Below are 17,161 nucleotides of genomic sequence, written 5' to 3'. Positions count from 1 at the left end.
AATTTAGATGGAGGCAGAAAATAGAGAAGGAAGACCAGAGAAGAAAAGGGAAGAAAGAGCAGAGAACGATATCAGATCTGAGTGGAGGAAATGAGAAGAGAGATGCTAAAAACCACAGGGGGGAGGGAAGGACAGAGATGCCAGACCATGAGGGGAACAGAAGGAAGATGATGGATGCCAGACCAAATTGTGGGGGGGGGGGGGGGGGGAGGAAGGAGGAGAGATGGCAGGGAAAGACAGACAGTGAATGGAAGGGGCAGATGCTGGACTGAAGAGACAGAGAAGGTTATCATGCTGCTGTACTGGGCCATGGTACACCCTCACCTGGAGTACTGCGTGCAGCACTGGTCACCGTACATGAAGAAGGACACGGTACTACTCGAAAGGGTCCAGAGAAGAGCGACTAAAATGGTTAAGGGGCTGGAGGAGTTGCCGTACAGTGAAAGATTAGAGAAACTGGGCCTCTTCTCCCTTGAGCAGAGGAGATTGAGAGGGGACATAATAGAAACATTCAAGGTACTGAAGGGAATAGACTTAGTAGCTAAGGACAGGTTGTTCACCCTCTGCAAGGCAGGGTAAATGAGAGGGCACTCTCTAAAGTTGAAAGGGGATAGATTCCGTACAAACATAAGGAAGTTCTGTAGTAGAAAGCTGGAATGCTCTTCCAGAGGCTGTTATAGGGGAAAACACCCTCCAAGGATTCAAGACAAAGTTAGACAAGTTCCTTCTGAACAAGAACGTGCGCTGGTAGGGCTAGTCTCAGCTAGGGTGCTGGTCTTAGACCAGAGGGCCGCCACGTGAGCGGACTGCTGGTCATGATGGACCTCTGGTCTGACCCAGCAGTGGCAATTCTTATGTTCTTAGTGCAGACACTGGCTGGAAGAGAGTGAAAAGGCAATGAAAGCAGAAACCAGAGATGACAAAAGGTAGAAAAAAATAATTTTATTTCTATCTTGTGATTCAAATATATCAGATTTGAAATATGTATCTTGCTAGACATAACTGGGGAGTGCAAATCCCTGGCAGTGCTTCTTTAGCTTCCAGCTGGCTTAGGGCTCTCTCTGACCAGGGGGCAGTTGCCCTAGTTCCACTCCCCTAACACCATTCCTGTCATGTGTGACTGTGGTATTCTGTTACATGATATTTGTGTAGCATTCTGTAATAATTTGGCTTATTCAGTTTTCTTGATAGTAGATGGGATATATGTGAAGGGGAGGGGAGACAGGGGTTTTGTTTATCTTTGCCCTGTATTATTTGTATTTATAAAATGACAATTGTATAGAATATTGTTTCTTTTTATACTTTAATAAAATATGTTCAATATAAAATCATAACTATTTGAGGCTTGTGCGGATGGGATCAGATGGTTTGTGGGACCGACCTCGCGGGGACGGGGCGGCGATGGTTTTTAAAAAAAAATTTCAGTCTTAGTAGTTTGCCGGTCCACGAAATAATTATTTTATTTCCGCCGGTCCATAGATGTAAAAAGGTTGAAGAACACTGCTCTAGGGCCTGCCTTTATACTCGTAGGTGGATTAGAGCTATTATAGTTTGGTAAGTTTCCTATATAGGTTTTGAGTGCCTTTTTGCAGGGTTTTGTGTTATTTTTTAGTGTTTGGCCTGTTTCAAAAATAAAAATGGATCAGGATTAGTGGGATCTCCACTTCTGGTAGAGCAGTGCAGTGCAGAACCCTGCCAGTTGAGTTTTGGGGATATTCATAATGAATATGCATGAGAGAGATTTTCATTTAATGCCTCTGTAAACCATCTCATGAATCTTCATTATGGAAATCCTGAAAACATGACTTGGCGAGGGCTGAGGTTGGTCACCCCCTGGTTTACCTCATCTATTGAATCCCCTGCTATAAATGTCACTGCATGCCACTGATTCCTGGTCCTGTGACCAGAAGTGACATCAGAGGGAAAGCACAACCACTATGAGCAGCACAAAGGAGATTCTGTTCAATGCCGGCCAAGATTTGAAGAGGTACATGTGATGGGGGCACATTAAAGACACCCTTTCCCATCATCAGGGGAGGAGAGGTACCAGCACCCTTGCCAAGGTTGCATCTGGAGCTGTTTGTCCCCTTTACTAAACCACAGGCACAAACCACTCTTTAGCGCTGCTTAGTAAAAGGGCCCCTTGTCAACCATATCAAGAATATCATCTGAGTATTTTCCCCTTGTCTTTATAACATATAGTTTAAATGTAGTATTTGTTTTCCTTTGTCAACATGCATACTCTTATTTTATCTCCTGTTAGCAGTTTATTGTATTTTAACAGTTAAAAATGGAACTGATGAGCTGCTTTACTATGAGAATATGTCTTTTCAATAAAATACAGGATTTGTTAAAGGAAACAATTGCCATATGTAAAAATATGTTGCAACAGGGACATTATGCAAATTGATTTTAATTTCAAAATACAAACATGATCATTGTGTAAACATTTAAACAAAACTATTTTTAAAAATATTTACATCTTCCTTCATTTCTGAATGAACAATTATCTATAATAAAATATTACTGAAAGCGTCATACTCATATACATTTGTACATTTCAAGGCACCAAAATTATCTGAAAACTGTTTAGTCAAAGTAACAAAAAACAAACTTGACCTATAAGGTAAAAAAGGAGAAAAACATGAAGATTTGAGGGTTATTAACTTAAAATTCATGGAATAACTCAATACAGTGGTTAACCTCAGAAGGAAAGACGACAATGGTTAACAAGACTGAATGTTTACAATGAATAAATGCATACCACAGATCAAGGATAATATTTTGAAAAAACTAATTCATTCTTATCAGACTTTCATACAGGTGTAATCATCAACTGGAGTTCAGTATAGAATAGAAATTTATGCAAGTGGTTATGTTAAATAGAGAAGACATAATAGGCAAGATAAGGTGTTTAGGTGGTTAGTGTAATACTCCATTTAAACTGCATTCCCTTCATCAAGGATTCAGTTACCAGATTCTTGTCACAATACAGAACAAAGGATGGAATTTATGTATCATGATGCAGAGGCAGAGCAAGTCAATGAATACCTAATCACAGACCCACAAAATAGATTCGACTGTCATACAGTGCAAGAAGATGGACACAGGTGGCAAAATACAGAGCAACAGAACAGTACAGGTGTCTTAATCATAGTCCCAGAAACTGACTTCCATTCCAAACCCCAAATCCTAGGTCATGTATTATGATCCTTACCTTGTGAAAGACCAGAGCATTTTATTTCTCTCTTCAAATTATTACAGGTTTTTTAATACAATTTTTCAATTGTTAATTCCTCTGCTATGGTATTTAAATGACAAATCTAAATAATCCTCTCAATGATTAATTTCAAAAACTGCAAACTAAATATATTGTAATTAAAATTGTAAAGAAAAATGCAATTCATTTAGTTTTTCAAGGTAGTTTGAAGGTTATTAGTTTTTGTTGTACAGAACCAGTTCTTGTCATTTAAAACAATGTGTCAATGGTACAGCAGACCAGCTGTGGACCATCTCCTTTCATCAAAAAGAGGGAGATCATTCAAAGTCCTCTTCATATTCATAATCATCTAAGACCATATCTAACTGATGAGAAGGCACTTCAAAGAACGGTCTCTTATCTGTTCCAAACTGTACCTCATTTGCCATCTGATCGTCCAAAACATTTAGTTCAGCGTCACAACTGGAAAGAAGATGCAAACACAAATTGAAACAATGCATCACTCCACAAATGAAATAGCTTAAAGTTACATCAATTTAAGATACATGCTCTGCTTCTGGGACGAAATGTGCAAGAAAGTTATGAAGTTATTCACAGAATATTCATCTTTGCATGGTGTATTATGTAGTCGGAAATTAAATCCCTTTTAAGTTTCTTTCATTATGTATGAAAACAGATTGTTCACATCCATATTTGTGCTTCTCTCATTGGATCTGCATAAATTTCTGCAAGATAACTTATGGTAGGAGGTGCTAAAAATGAGACTATTCCTGTTCAGAAAAGGTATCTAAAATGATTATTTACTAGTTAATATTTTGTATATATAGCCTGCTGCAAATATTGGTCTTTCATATCCCAGAGTTAATGCAAGTTTACACTGCTGTCACAGTGCTAGCCTCTTCCTGAGCCAGGCTTCATACATACATATATTTAAATGTGAGTCACTAAAGGATCAAAACCAAGTGGGGAAAGTATGCAGAGCAATATAATATACTTATGCTTTAAGTATAAACTTCAACTTCTTTAAAACATATCTAGTTTCCTAGTAACTTATGAGTACTCATTTTAAAAATATGGAAAAATCTGATTTTCTCTGATAAAGATCAAAATCATGCAATTGTATGTGATGATCTTAAGGTGGCCAAACAGGTTGAAAAGTTGACGGTGAAAGCTACAAGGATGCTGGGGTGCATAGGAAGAGGTATGGCCAGTAGAAAAAAGGAGGTATTGATGCACCTGTATAAGACTTTGGCGAGACCTCATTTAGAAAATTGTGTATAATTCTGGAGGTCGCATCTTCAAAAAGATATAAAAATGATGCAGTCGGTCCAGAGGAAGGCTACTAAAATGGTGCATGGTTGTCATCATAAGGCGTATGTTCTATACATATGCATTTCTTATGAAAATATTGCAAAACTGGCTCTAGGGACATATGAGAGAAAGAGAGAGTGAATGTGAGAGAGAGAAAGATAAAATAAAATGAGCAACCACTAGAAAACCAACGCACTTCATCTATGATGTAGAGTGTTATAGTTTCAAGCCACTACTTCAGCTGGAGTACTTCTGGGATCTTAGGTGGCCACAATATTGGGGTGAAACCTCCAGCTTAGGCTTTCTTACATGCCCCACTCCCCAAACTAAATTATCAACTCTTGAAATAACAGAATGATATTTGCCCAAAGCCCTACTCCCAGACAACTGCATCATAACACCAGTTGTGGAAGCCCTAAGAGATCATAGTTCAATTTTTGTTATTTCTATTTCTGATTTGGTGATGGGGAAGAAAAGTGCCAGTGTTTCAAAATGATTGGGGGTGCCAAACACAATAGAAATAACTTCCTTCTTGGACAAAATAAAGGTGCTTTCCTAAATATTGGGGGTGCTCAGCATCCACTGGATCTATAGAGCTGGCTCCTATTTAGCTATGTTTTGGCTGTGACCAAGGTGCAGTATTCTATCTGCATGTAGTTTGTGTAGAGATCTACATCGGTCCCACTTGTTCTGGGAAGCAGTGTAATACTTTGTAGAGCTGGTTATTCATAGATGGGTAGCGTTCTTGCTGTTTGAATCACAGTAATTAGTGCCACTGTTATAAGACAGGTTTGCTACAAGTAAGCTGAACTGTTTTTTGGGGGGGTTTGTATTTCACAGTGTGCCTGGTAATGGAGAGATTTATATTGTGATTTCACAGTGACATAAGAATCAGAATTATTTTGTATGGTGACCTGTAGAGAGAAATAAGAAAAGAGTTGCCATACTGGGACAGGCTGAAGGTCCATCAAGCCCAGTATCCTGTTTCCAACAATGGCCAACCTAGGTCCCAAGTACCAGACAGAAACCCAAAGAATAGCAATATTTCACACTACTGATCCAGGGCAAGCAGTGGCTTCCCCTATGCCCTGGGTGGTTAATCCTATTGAATGACTGATAATAATACTATTTGTGCACTTTAAAAATATTGAAAAATTGGGGAGACTTTTCTGATTCATGATGGGGTGCTTGTTAAACCCACGGTGAGTTGACCTCTACAGCCCCTGTGGCAGCACCATCTGAAATCTTTTCCTCTCTTGCTTAATGCGTTGATTGTAGGGGGTTAGATGGTATTATAGATTTTTGGTTAAATTTGCCTTTAGTTTTAAAATATTATACATGAAATTGCTATCAAAGGAAATGACAGAAAATGAGAAAATATCTTTTCCATAGAAAACTAAGGTAGGGAACCTCACACAATTAAGGAAATAATATATCACTCACTGTTGTTAGTCTACAATAAGAAGGAGTCTAAATTAGAAACACAGAAATATTAAGGCAGAGAAAGACCATGGGGCTCATAATCAAAAAATAAACACGCCCAAAAAGAATCCTAAATTGGCACTTTGGATGTCCTAATTGCTGTTAAGCCTATTACACAGGTCAACACATCATTTTCATCAGAGTTAATGTTGGGTGGGTTTTGTATTTTTCATACTGATTTCAAATCTGTTTAGTTTTTCACTAGCACGTTACATTTTTGTAATGAGGCTCATTATATATGATTATAAATTAGTTAGGCATTATATCATGTGTTTATAGGATAAATGTATAAGGACAATTGTCTTTGTTTTTTTATGCTACAGAAGCTGATAAATATCAGTCTTTATCATGCTAAGACATTATTAAAGATAGGAAGCTAGAAGTTGGGGAGATAAGCAACTTTTGGCCTGTGGCCTCACTGCTGGTGTTGGCAAAGGATCTTGAGAAGCTGATTTGCAACTTGACCAATACTTGCAGGAACATAACGTCCTTGATGGTCATCAGTATGCTTTCCACAGGCATCAAAGCACCAAGACCTTGTTGGTTTCGATGCTGGATGAACTGCAGAATGGCTTGGACGAAAGGAGAGTTTCTAGCAATTGGATTTTTGTGGATGCAGAGCTTGTTCACACTTGGCTCCTAAGAACTGCTATACTATGTCCTTGAAAAAAAATTATTTACAGTATTTCATGGAGACCAATGGGCTGATTAGTACTGAGATCTCAAAGAGCAACTTGCTGCCCTGAAAATGTCAGTATGGAAGAATGACAAGGATGATGATGATGATGTAGATGTTGATACGCCTGATTCCACATATCCTTCCAGAGGAACTTTCCAGATGGAATTTAATACCAGATGGCCCCTTTTAACACCTCTAGGTCTGCAGGCATGCATAACCACTCAGAACAATTTGCTTGCACACAATGAATTCAGTCATGTGCAAATGACCCCTATGAAGCCTGATTCTCTTTCTAATGTACTAGGCAAAAGCAGCATTAGTGAAGAGTCCTACCTTGTTTTGAACCTATGCACAACGGTTGGTGGTAAACTATTAGCTCAGTGACAATTACTGTTGATATTGGCTTTACCCTTGAGCTGTAAAAACAGGCTTAAATCTGTCTGGTCAAATCTTCCCAAGATTCTATACCAAAAAGAGACGTTCCCCATATTCCAGACCTCCTCCCAGTCCCCAACACACACAGAAAAGATCTTTATCTTCTCTAACAAAGGGCCAATCCCCTTTCTTCCTCTCAATCTCCTTAAAAATTGAAATACCTTTTTTCTCTCCAACTCAAATTTAAAATCCATTCCATGTCAACTCCCATCTCCCCACCATCTTCAAAAATTAGCCTAAGGCAGATGTTCTCAAACCAGTCCTTGGGTCTCACCAAATCAATCAGATTTTCAGGATAGCCACAATGAATATACAAGAGAGAAATTTGCATGCACTGCGTTCATTGTATGCAATTTTATCTCATGCATACTCATTGTGGATATCCTGAAAACTAGATTGGATAGGTGTCCCCTGGGGACTGAGCTGAGAACCTGTGGCCTAAATTGAGTGGACAGGAAGGCTTCTTTCCTCTTGAGAACTCTATGTCCAGTACTGTTCTCTCTTGCAGATCCTAGGAGGCCGACAACAAGCAAGCTCTCTGTCTCATTTGATCTTGTGGATAGATGAAGAGTTTGTTCTCATCTTCACTATGATTATTCCTTAGTTGGTATTAAACTAAGGCCGGTACTGGGCAATCCTAAATGGTCTGTGTACCATATATGGTGATTTTGTTTAGGATGAGCTAAGGAGGGCTTTGATAGAAGTTCTAGTGACAGGATGGCTAAGATAGGCTGGAGTGGGCTTCAACTGTATCTCTAACCGTGGGAAACTAAAGACAGTACTGGGCATACTTCTATGGTCTATTTAACCATGAATATATATTGAGTGCGACTACTGGGCAGACTGGATAGACCAGGTCTTTGCTGTCATTTACCATGCTACTGTGTCACTATAATGATGCAGTCATATGCTTACCCATCATTCCACTGATCACCAGCTGAGTCTTCAGCTACCAAAATATCATACTCCTCTGCAGCATATTTCTCCCAATCAGAAATATCCTGGCTTTCACGTTCACCAATCTGGACAAGAAAGACTATTTTTAGTGTGCATTTCACAGAGGTTCACTAGTATGGAATAAGATTACATATTCTTTGCAGTTACCTTCAAAATGGAAAATGGATCTTTCTGTTCATGGTCCAGGTATTTTTCAAGGTTGAAAAAGGTATCAAAAAATACATTTGCTTGTTTGCAGTTCTTTAAATCACGAAGAGTAATTTTCCCTGCAGGAATGTTCAAATAGGAATCAATCAATCAAATAGGAATCAATCAATCAATAAAGTTTATTTAAACAGTTCTACCCACAGCATATCAGGCATCTGCTTAAGGATCAAGGGGTTGATTCACTCAAAAATGGTTTGGTTTACAGTGGGAAAATATCAAAAAACCTCTTATTATGAAATTGTAAAAGAAATATATTCAGAGGATTTTTGTTAAAAATAAATTGAAATGAAAGGTTTGTTATGGCCTGGAAGAAAAAACTAAGTATGCAAGGAAAGGCACCACTATAAATACTACCCTACATGTCAACAAACATCTATTCATTCAAGGACAAATGTGCCCTTTTACTTGTTCCAGCAGACCTCAGACCTCATGCTTCTGGTTTGTGTAACTCCAAGTTGAAGTATTTCCATAGCTTATACAGCTTTTTCCTATACCATTTCAAATTTAATTATGCTTAAACAAAAAAAGGAAAGATAGATCAAAGTAATAATTATTTTTGGTGCTTTTCCCCTTAGAGCAGGGGTCAGCAATCTGCAGCTTATGAGCCACATGCAGCTCTTCTGCTATGTGGCTGCGGCTCTCCTGGCCCCAACCCTTTAATGTCCTTCCCAACTCCATGATTCCCCCTCCCCCCAGCCTACCAAGATATTTTGTGGTCCAGCAGGGGGGTCTTCATGACAGGAGTGTACCCCTCTTGCTCCTGCCTCCTCAAGGCTGTCTTCTAAAATAGCTGCCGTGACCTCTCGCGGTACTACAGGAAATGCTGCGAGCAGCCATGAAAGGTCACAGCAGTAATTTTGGAAGGAAGCCACATGGAGACAGGAGCAAGAGGGCCGCATTCCTGCCACGAAGACCTGTGAGGGGTTGGAGGGAAGAAAAATGGGAGAGAAGTTAGATGTTTGAGAGAGAGTGAGAGACCAGGAATATATCAAACTCCTTTCTCTATCCATTGCGGCTCTTTGTAGATCTTGGGTCAAATTTTTAGGATAAATTGGCTCTCTGCTTTTAAAAGGTCGCTGACCCCTGCCTTAGAGGGTAAGCACAGCACCCTTGACACCTTTTCCACACAATTCTAGAGATTGGCAACATAGTAAATGTCTGCAAATGAAGACCTATATCAGTGTTCTTCGGTGTCAGGTCAAAACTGCGGAAGACAAAGGCGCGCGCGGACAACTGAGCGCAGTGTGGAGGCGTGTGCCGAAGAAAATAACTGTTTTTAGGGGCTCCGACGGGGGGGCATTGTGGGGGGTTTTGGGGGTTGTAACCCCCCACATTTTACTGAAAACTTCACTTTTTCCCTAAAAACAGGGAAAAAGTTAAGTTTACAGTATAATGAGGGGGGTTACAACCCCCCAAACCACCCACAACGCCGCCGCAATCTGTATTAAGTAAAGTGGGGGGCTCCCCAACAAAACCCCCCGTCGGAGCCCCTAAAAACTGTCATTTTCTTTGGCGCGCGCCTCCATCTTGCGCTCAGTTGTCGGCGCGCGCCTTTGTCTTCCGCGGTTTTGTCTATGAACCGTGTTCTTCAATGCAAGGCCTGGGGGTCAGTGGAGGCCCCCTGAAGACCTCTGAGGCAGCCCTCATCATTCTGGCTTTTATTCTGTTATTCTTTGCTTTACTACCCTAGCTCATGGCAGAAAGGGGGAAGTGGATTGGAGTACGAGCCACATGCTTGAAGGACAAGGCATTTCTCAATAGACAAAGAATGTACTTGAAAATGCACACCTCCTTGAGAATACAACTGATGAAAAATTTAAAGGCAGGATGACATTGATACACACTGATTGGCAGTACTGAGGCCTTGCATTGGAAGATATTTGTCAGCTCTCCTTAAGTTCATTTGGATCTAAAGTGCTCCCAACTTAAAAATTAAAGAAAACCACTATATGGTCCATCCAGTCGGCTTAACAAGTACTCTGTGCAAGTTACAATGATTCATGATTAAAAACTGGCAACAGACAGGGCAGTCAACTTGCAACCCTCATATAGGCAGTTATAATATGCAATCTTGGAATGGGATTGGAGAAATTGAACAACATCTCTGCAGTGCCAGAGATGGCAGAAAACAGGAAGAGCAGCAGGAAAGAAGAAAAACTCCTGCCCCTAATACTGGGTGGACCTGGGATTTTTGCCAAGTTCACTCAGTAGCAGCTCTGCCCCTGGGTAAAAGGTATTATGGGAGATGGAGGGGCCTGCTGAAGTATGGAGCCTAATTGACTAAGACCAAAAGAAATGGCTTACATTTTAGCTCACACTCTTCTCAACATGGTGAGTTATATTCAAGTACAGTAGATATTCATCAGTTTTTGGAGGAATTATAATCTAAATTTTTACTTAAGGCAATGGAAGATTAAGTGAATTGATAAAGACCGCAAGAATGGAAATGGGATTTGAACCTGGCTTCCCTAGTTCTCAGTCCACTGCTCTAACCATGAGGTGATTACTCTACTAAAAAAAAAAAAAAAGGGAGGGGGGTGGGAGAGCACCAAGGGCCATTTATAGATTTATACCCTGAATAGCACTGGAAAAATCTTCCTCATTGGGGCAGTAAAACTCATTCTTTGGGATGGGTCATTTCTGGTGTCTGCTTCTTTATGGTTAAGGCCTTCTGGAGGTCAGGGATTTTCTTTAGGCAATTTGTTAAACCCAAGAAGATTTGAAGGTAGAACCAACTTTTTCAGCTGCTAACATGTATAACAATGAATACAGCATTTATATTCCAATTACCATTCCAGTTCAATATGGATTACCAAATGGCAACTAGTCATTACTAGGATTTCATCATCTCAAGTTACATTGCTCATAAGCATTGTAGATGAATGAAATACACAAGAATTTCTTAAATGAGAACAATCAAACACTGTGTGTTGGCACAAGTATTGGCAGCTGCAAAAAGTCAATGCTGCCTGCAATTCAGATTTCCCCTTGGATTCTGGATTGCCAAAATAAAATTGCTGAAAACCAGAAGCTTCAGATATGATGCCCTAGTGAGGTATTTTGGAGTTTTTACTTATTATTCAAAGACAGTGGCAGAATTCACTCAGAAGTAATACAATCATGTGAAAAAATTAGGATATCCCATGAAATATTCAGTTCTTTCTTACGAAATGTTCACATATCGATGTCAAATCTTTTTTTTTTTATTTATCTCTGAAACAGAAAGTGATGTAATTGCAGGTAAACAACAAAAAATTTCCTTTATTTACTCATGAAACAAAAGATATCCACAAAAATGTATATTCTAACTCAGGAATAAATTAGGACATCTACATCCTAATAGCTAATGTTACCCTCTTTGGCTAAAATAACTGCAGTGAGACGCTTCTTGTAGCCATCTACTAGTAGTCTCTGACATCAGTCTGAGGAAAGTTTGGCCCACTCTTCAATGCAGAATTCTTTCAGCTGTGAGATGTTTGAGGGGTTTCTTGCATGTAGAGCCCATTTCAAATCACCCCATAACATCTCAATGGGATTAAGATCAGGGCTTTGACTTGGCTACTCCAGGACTTTCCATTTCTTAGTTTTCAGCCAGTCCTCAGTGGATTTACTGGTATGTTTTGGGTCACTGTCATGTTGCAGGGTTCAGTTCCGCTTCATCTTTAATTTTCTTACAGATGGTCTCACATGTTCCTCAAGCACCCTCTGATAACACGGTAGAATTCATGGTGGTTTAGATGATGGTGAGCTGGCCAGGTCCTGCTGCAGCAAAACATCCCCAAACCATGACACTTCTACCTCCATGCTTCACAGTTGGTATGAGGTTCTTTTCCTGGCATGCTGTATTTGGTGTATGCCAAACATGCCTCTTTTCTGGTGTCCAAATAATTCATTTTTAGACTCATCTGTCCATAGAACACTATTCCAGACATCCTGGTGCTTGTCTACATTCTCTCTGGCAAACTTCAGTCTGGCCTTGATGTTTCTCTTAGAGAGCAAAGGTTTCCCCTCCTTGCACACCTCACATGCAAGTTAAAATTGTGCAGTCTCCTTCCAATTGTAGAGGAATGCACTTTCACATCAACAGTAGCAGGAGCCTGCTGTAGGTCCTGGCTACAGGGTTGCTCCAAATTCACTGGGGTAATGCTTTCCTTTAAGAAGACCTCCTGCCTCCGAGGCAGCAGAGGCTGCCAGACTGGAGGTAGGACTTTTCTACAACGTCCCTATAGGTCTCCTCCATGTGCCTCTCTGTCTCCCTTAGCGCCTCCACATCTGCTACTCTAGCCTCAAGATATCGGACCCGTTACCTGAGTGCTAGGAACCTTTTACACCGAGCACACACATAAGACCTCTTACCAACTAGGAGATAATTAAACATGTGACACTCAGTGCAAAAGACTGGATAGCCCCCATCTTGCTGCTGGACTGCTGCCTGCTTCTTAATATTGATGATTTCTTTCTTATGTTGCTATGGGCTTTAGAATATGTATTCTAAGTTCCCCTAAGAATGCTAGTTATATGTTAGGTTGTGGTAATGTTTAATTTTTCATATTATTTTGCAATATTATAATTGGTAGGTTATCCTCTAGGGATTTCTCAGACAATTTCTTAAGAGCTAATTATTAGCTAATTATGTTTGTAGCCTTCTAATTGGTTCAAGAAACTAAAAATCAGAGTTAAGGCCAGGGGTGGGTGGGAGTTAAACACTAAACAAGACTTTCCTCAACTGCTATCTGTGTCCTAATCTGATCTAATGCTCTGAAATGCAACCTAAAATACTAATCTAGACTAAAACACTTTTTATATATAAGCCCTAATAGAGACTCTAAGGTCTACACTATTGCCTAAACTGACTTTGCTGAAAAAGCAGAGTCCTGAACTAAAAAAAACAGAAGGACAATGAAATAACCTCATGAAGCCCAAGTTTTACCTTTTCCCAAGTTTGAATGCTAGCAGGTAAGATATTCCAAAGGAGTTTTTCTTCCCCTTAGCAGATCCTCTCTCGGCTCCTACTCAGGACAAGAGTAGCTGAGATCTGGGTTAGCTATTTATTTGTTAGCTGTGCTTTCAGAGTATGCAATGGTGGATCCTCCTCCATTGCTATCCCACTGCCAATGGGACTCTTGTCTTCGAACCTCTCCTTTTCTCCATATATACCCACTTCCTTGGTGCACTGATCTCCTCCAGTGATTTTCAGGATCACCTTTGTGCTGACGACTCTCAAATCTTCCTCTCCACACCAGATATTTCCACAGCAATCCAGGCCAGAGTCCCTACCTTGATGTCTCATCGCTATCTAAAACTGAATATGGCTAAGACCGAGCTCCTTATCTTTCTACCTAAACCCCCTCCCCCATTCTCTATTTTTTTTTTGTTTTATTCAATTTTTATTAGAATTTTATAATGAAAATAAAACAGTATAATTGCCACAAGTACACCAATTAGGGATATTACTGCCACTCAATAAAGCATACAGAATAAACACAACACAAGTATATCCCAATCCCACCACCCAACATAAAATAAACCAATACAGTCAAAAATAACCCCCAACAAAATAAACACCATGAGGAAGTCCCTTCGTTGTTCCTTCAAAAAGACTCCCAAATAACCACCTCTCCCCTCCCCCCCCCATCCCTACCTCCCACCCAACAGAAAGAAAGGATCAAATGCACTGAAATATTTTGTCCCAAGTCCACCTTTGGAAGTCATAATAACCATAATGCTTAGCAGCTATACATTCCATCTGGGCAAATTTTCGCAATTTCTCTAACCATTCCTCCTCTGGTGGGGCAGCTAGCTTCTTCCAATACAATGCTATCAAACATTTGGCCGCTGCCAATCCCAGTTTTGTCTGCCAAGGAGCATCTCTAACATTATGTAACCCAAGCAAACAAACTTGAGGTGAAAGCTGTAGTGGGTCCTGGATCCACAGTGTCAAAAAGCGGGATATCCAAAATTTCTGAATCACCCCACATTCCCACCAAATATGCATAAAAGATCCTGGGCCTTTACCACATCTCCAGCAAGAATCAGAAACCTGAGGGTACATAATATGCAACCGTTCAGGAGTGAAATACCAGCGTGTTAAGATTTTATAAGCATTTTCTTGGACTAATATACAATGAGATGCTTTCTGTACCTCAATACAAATACGGGACCAATCGTCTGCAGAAAAGTGGAGCCAAAGGTCCCGTTCCCACTGTAGCCTAAACGGATCACTTCTCTACCTCGCAAAAATTTATAGAGAATGGAAATCGGTCTCGGCACTCTACTCAATAAAATAATCCATAAATTTTCCAAAGATTCAGATCCCTGAGGATTCCCTTTATCCCGACCTTCCGAGATAATGAAATGTCTCAATTGCATATATGCAAAAAATTTGCCCCCCAACCCAGGCTTCTTAATCACCAATCTGTAGGCAAGCATCCCCCAATAAGTACATCTCGAAATGTAAGAATACCCATAGATTCCCATCTCCTAAATGCCCCCCTTTCCAATCCTGCAATAAACCGTGGTTCCCCCTTAATAGGAGCAAGCGTAGAAACTCCTCTACCACTCTTCTCCCTATGACACAGAGATCCCCACATCCGTACCAGATGACAAAAAACGGATTCCTTTGCCCCTGCAATCGCTCCGACACCGAAAAAGAGGTCCACAACCAAGTATTCAGAGTACAATGAGGAACATAGCTTTGTTCTATTTGAACCCCAGGTTTAAACACCGCAATCTTCCAATCCAAAATAAAGCGAAGTTGTGCAGCCTCATAATACCAGTGCAGATTGGGCACTGCCCGTCCCTCATCCTCCCGAGCAGACCAAAGTACTTGTTGACTCAACCTGGGGTGTTTCCCCTGCCAAATAAAAAAGCGAAATTCCTTATGTAATATCTTCAAAAGTCCCCTAGGCACCGCTATGGGAAGTGTTTGGAATAAAAATAACAAACGGGGTAAGACATTCATTTTGATGACTGCTATACGCCCCCACCAGGACAACCACAAACCCTTCCAAGTTTGCATATCTGTCCGCACTAAGCGTACTATCCTACAGTAATTAAGATCATAAAGAAGCGATAAATCAGATAGAATCAAAATACCTAGATACCGAAGATGACCCCTTACTCGTCTCACCGGAAAGGTATCCGCCAACCTCTGCGCCTCCCCCTCCTCCAAAGAAATATTCAAGAATTCGGACTTGTCCATGTTGATCGTAAAGCCAGACAGACCTTTAAATTTCCTAAATACCTCCAGTAACTCAGGAAAAGTAGCCTCCGGGTTCGTCACATAGAAAAGAATATCATCCGCAAATAGCGCTAATTTATGTTCCCGTCCTCCCAAATGGATTCCCCGAACTGCCCCCAGGTCCCGAATATAACAAGCCAAGGGTTCTAAATACAAAGCAAAAAGTAAAGGGGAGAGTGGACAACCCTGTCGGGTCCCTCTAGTAATAGTGAAGAAATCTGTATAAAGCCCATTAATTTTAATACAAGCCCTGGGTGTCAAATAAAAATTCCGTATCCACCTCTCAAACATTCCCCCTATTCCCATCCGTTCTATTACTGTCCATAAAAATTCCCAACTGGCCTGATCAAAGGCCTTTTCAGCGTCAATGGACAATAAAACCATTTTACTATGCTGTTGCTGTGCCTCCCAAATCAAATGTAAAGTTCTACGGATATTATCTCCCACTTGACGCCTCTGGATAAATCCAGCTTGATCAACATGGACCCTAACCCTAACCCTAACCCGGTAGCACTCGTCCCAATCTCAATGCCAACATCTTTGCCAAACTTTTAGCATCAACATTTAATAATGAGATGGGACGATATGCTCCACACTGCTCCGAATCCCTTCCTGGCTTCAACAATACCGTGATCCCTGCTTCTCCCATAGTAGATGGCAGAGAACCCCCATCCCGCACCCCATTACCAACCCTCACCAACAAGGAAACAATCTGCTCCCTAAAGGTCTTATAGAACACATTCGGTAGCCCATCCAACCCCGGAGATTTACCCCCTTTTAAACCCCGTATGACCCCATTCACCTCCCCCTCCATTATGGGAAGATCTAACCCCTCTTGTTCCAAACCCGATAGCTTGGGCAAAGGGACCATGTCTAAAAAATCTGTGATCTTAGAACCATCACTCGGGTTGTCCCCACGATACAACGCTGCAAAAAATGTGACAAAATGGTTATGAATATCCTTATCAGTCCTAGACCTAACCCCATCAGGTCCACGAATGCTCTGAATAGTAGCAGACATCCTACGAGCCCGCAAATAACGGGCTAGCATAGCACTAGACCGATTTCCATTCTCAAACATAGCCTGTTTCAATTGTGTCTTCCTAAAAGCTAAGTCCTCAAGTTGTAGTTGGTGTAATTCCAACCGTGCTTTACTCAAGGCCGCATAAACCCTGGGTCGAGGATCAGATTGATGTTGTTTTTCTAATTCCACTAATCGTTCACGCAATCCCAAATAGCGCCTAGCTTTGTCTCGTTTTTTACGGGCCCCCCATTTAACAAAAATACCCCGAATAACAGCTTTCAGAGCATCCCAAAGTATCCCATCACCTACTTCCCCATTATCATTCATATATAGATATTCTACAATAGAATCCCTCACTTCTTGCAATATGATAGGATCCCCTAAAAGTGATTCATTTAAACGCCAAAATCTTTTACCCGTATCCTAAGTCCCTTGCATACCACCCAGACAGGAGCGTGATCAGAGATCTGAATGTTGCCAAGCTCCGCCTCTTGAATCCCACCCCAAAGGTTTCTATGTACCCAAATACCATCTATTCTCGTATAAGTCTGAGTAGCATTAGAGAAATGCGAATAATTCCTCTGTGTACCATGGAGTAATCTCCAA

The 17,161-nt window shown here is 40.7% G+C and overlaps 1 protein-coding gene across 6 annotated transcripts in view; it reads right to left on the bottom strand.

Moving 5' to 3' along the window:
• Positions 1 to 2,393: 2,393 nt before the first annotated feature.
• The window catches only part of LOC117359206 (serine/threonine-protein phosphatase 2A regulatory subunit B'' subunit beta-like), a 261,026-nt gene continuing 246,258 nt past the window's right edge, over positions 2,394 to 17,161 (bottom strand). For all 6 annotated transcript variants that reach the window (XM_033941552.1, XM_033941551.1, XM_033941556.1 and 3 more), the window contains 3 exons: positions 8,232 to 8,350; positions 8,043 to 8,149; positions 2,394 to 3,682 (listed from right to left, as the gene is read on the bottom strand). In XM_033941552.1, coding sequence (XP_033797443.1) covers positions 3,538 to 3,682; positions 8,043 to 8,149; positions 8,232 to 8,350 — 371 coding nt within the window. In that variant the 3' untranslated portion in view covers positions 2,394 to 3,537. The remainder of the gene's footprint in view (positions 3,683 to 8,042; positions 8,150 to 8,231; positions 8,351 to 17,161) is intronic.

Source organism: Geotrypetes seraphini, chromosome 4 (assembly GCF_902459505.1).
Source record: "Geotrypetes seraphini chromosome 4, aGeoSer1.1, whole genome shotgun sequence".
In the NCBI taxonomy this organism is placed as follows: Eukaryota; Metazoa; Chordata; class Amphibia; order Gymnophiona; family Dermophiidae; genus Geotrypetes; species Geotrypetes seraphini.
Note: the sequence above shows the minus strand (reverse complement) of the source record. Positions and strands in the feature narration are given on the sequence as shown.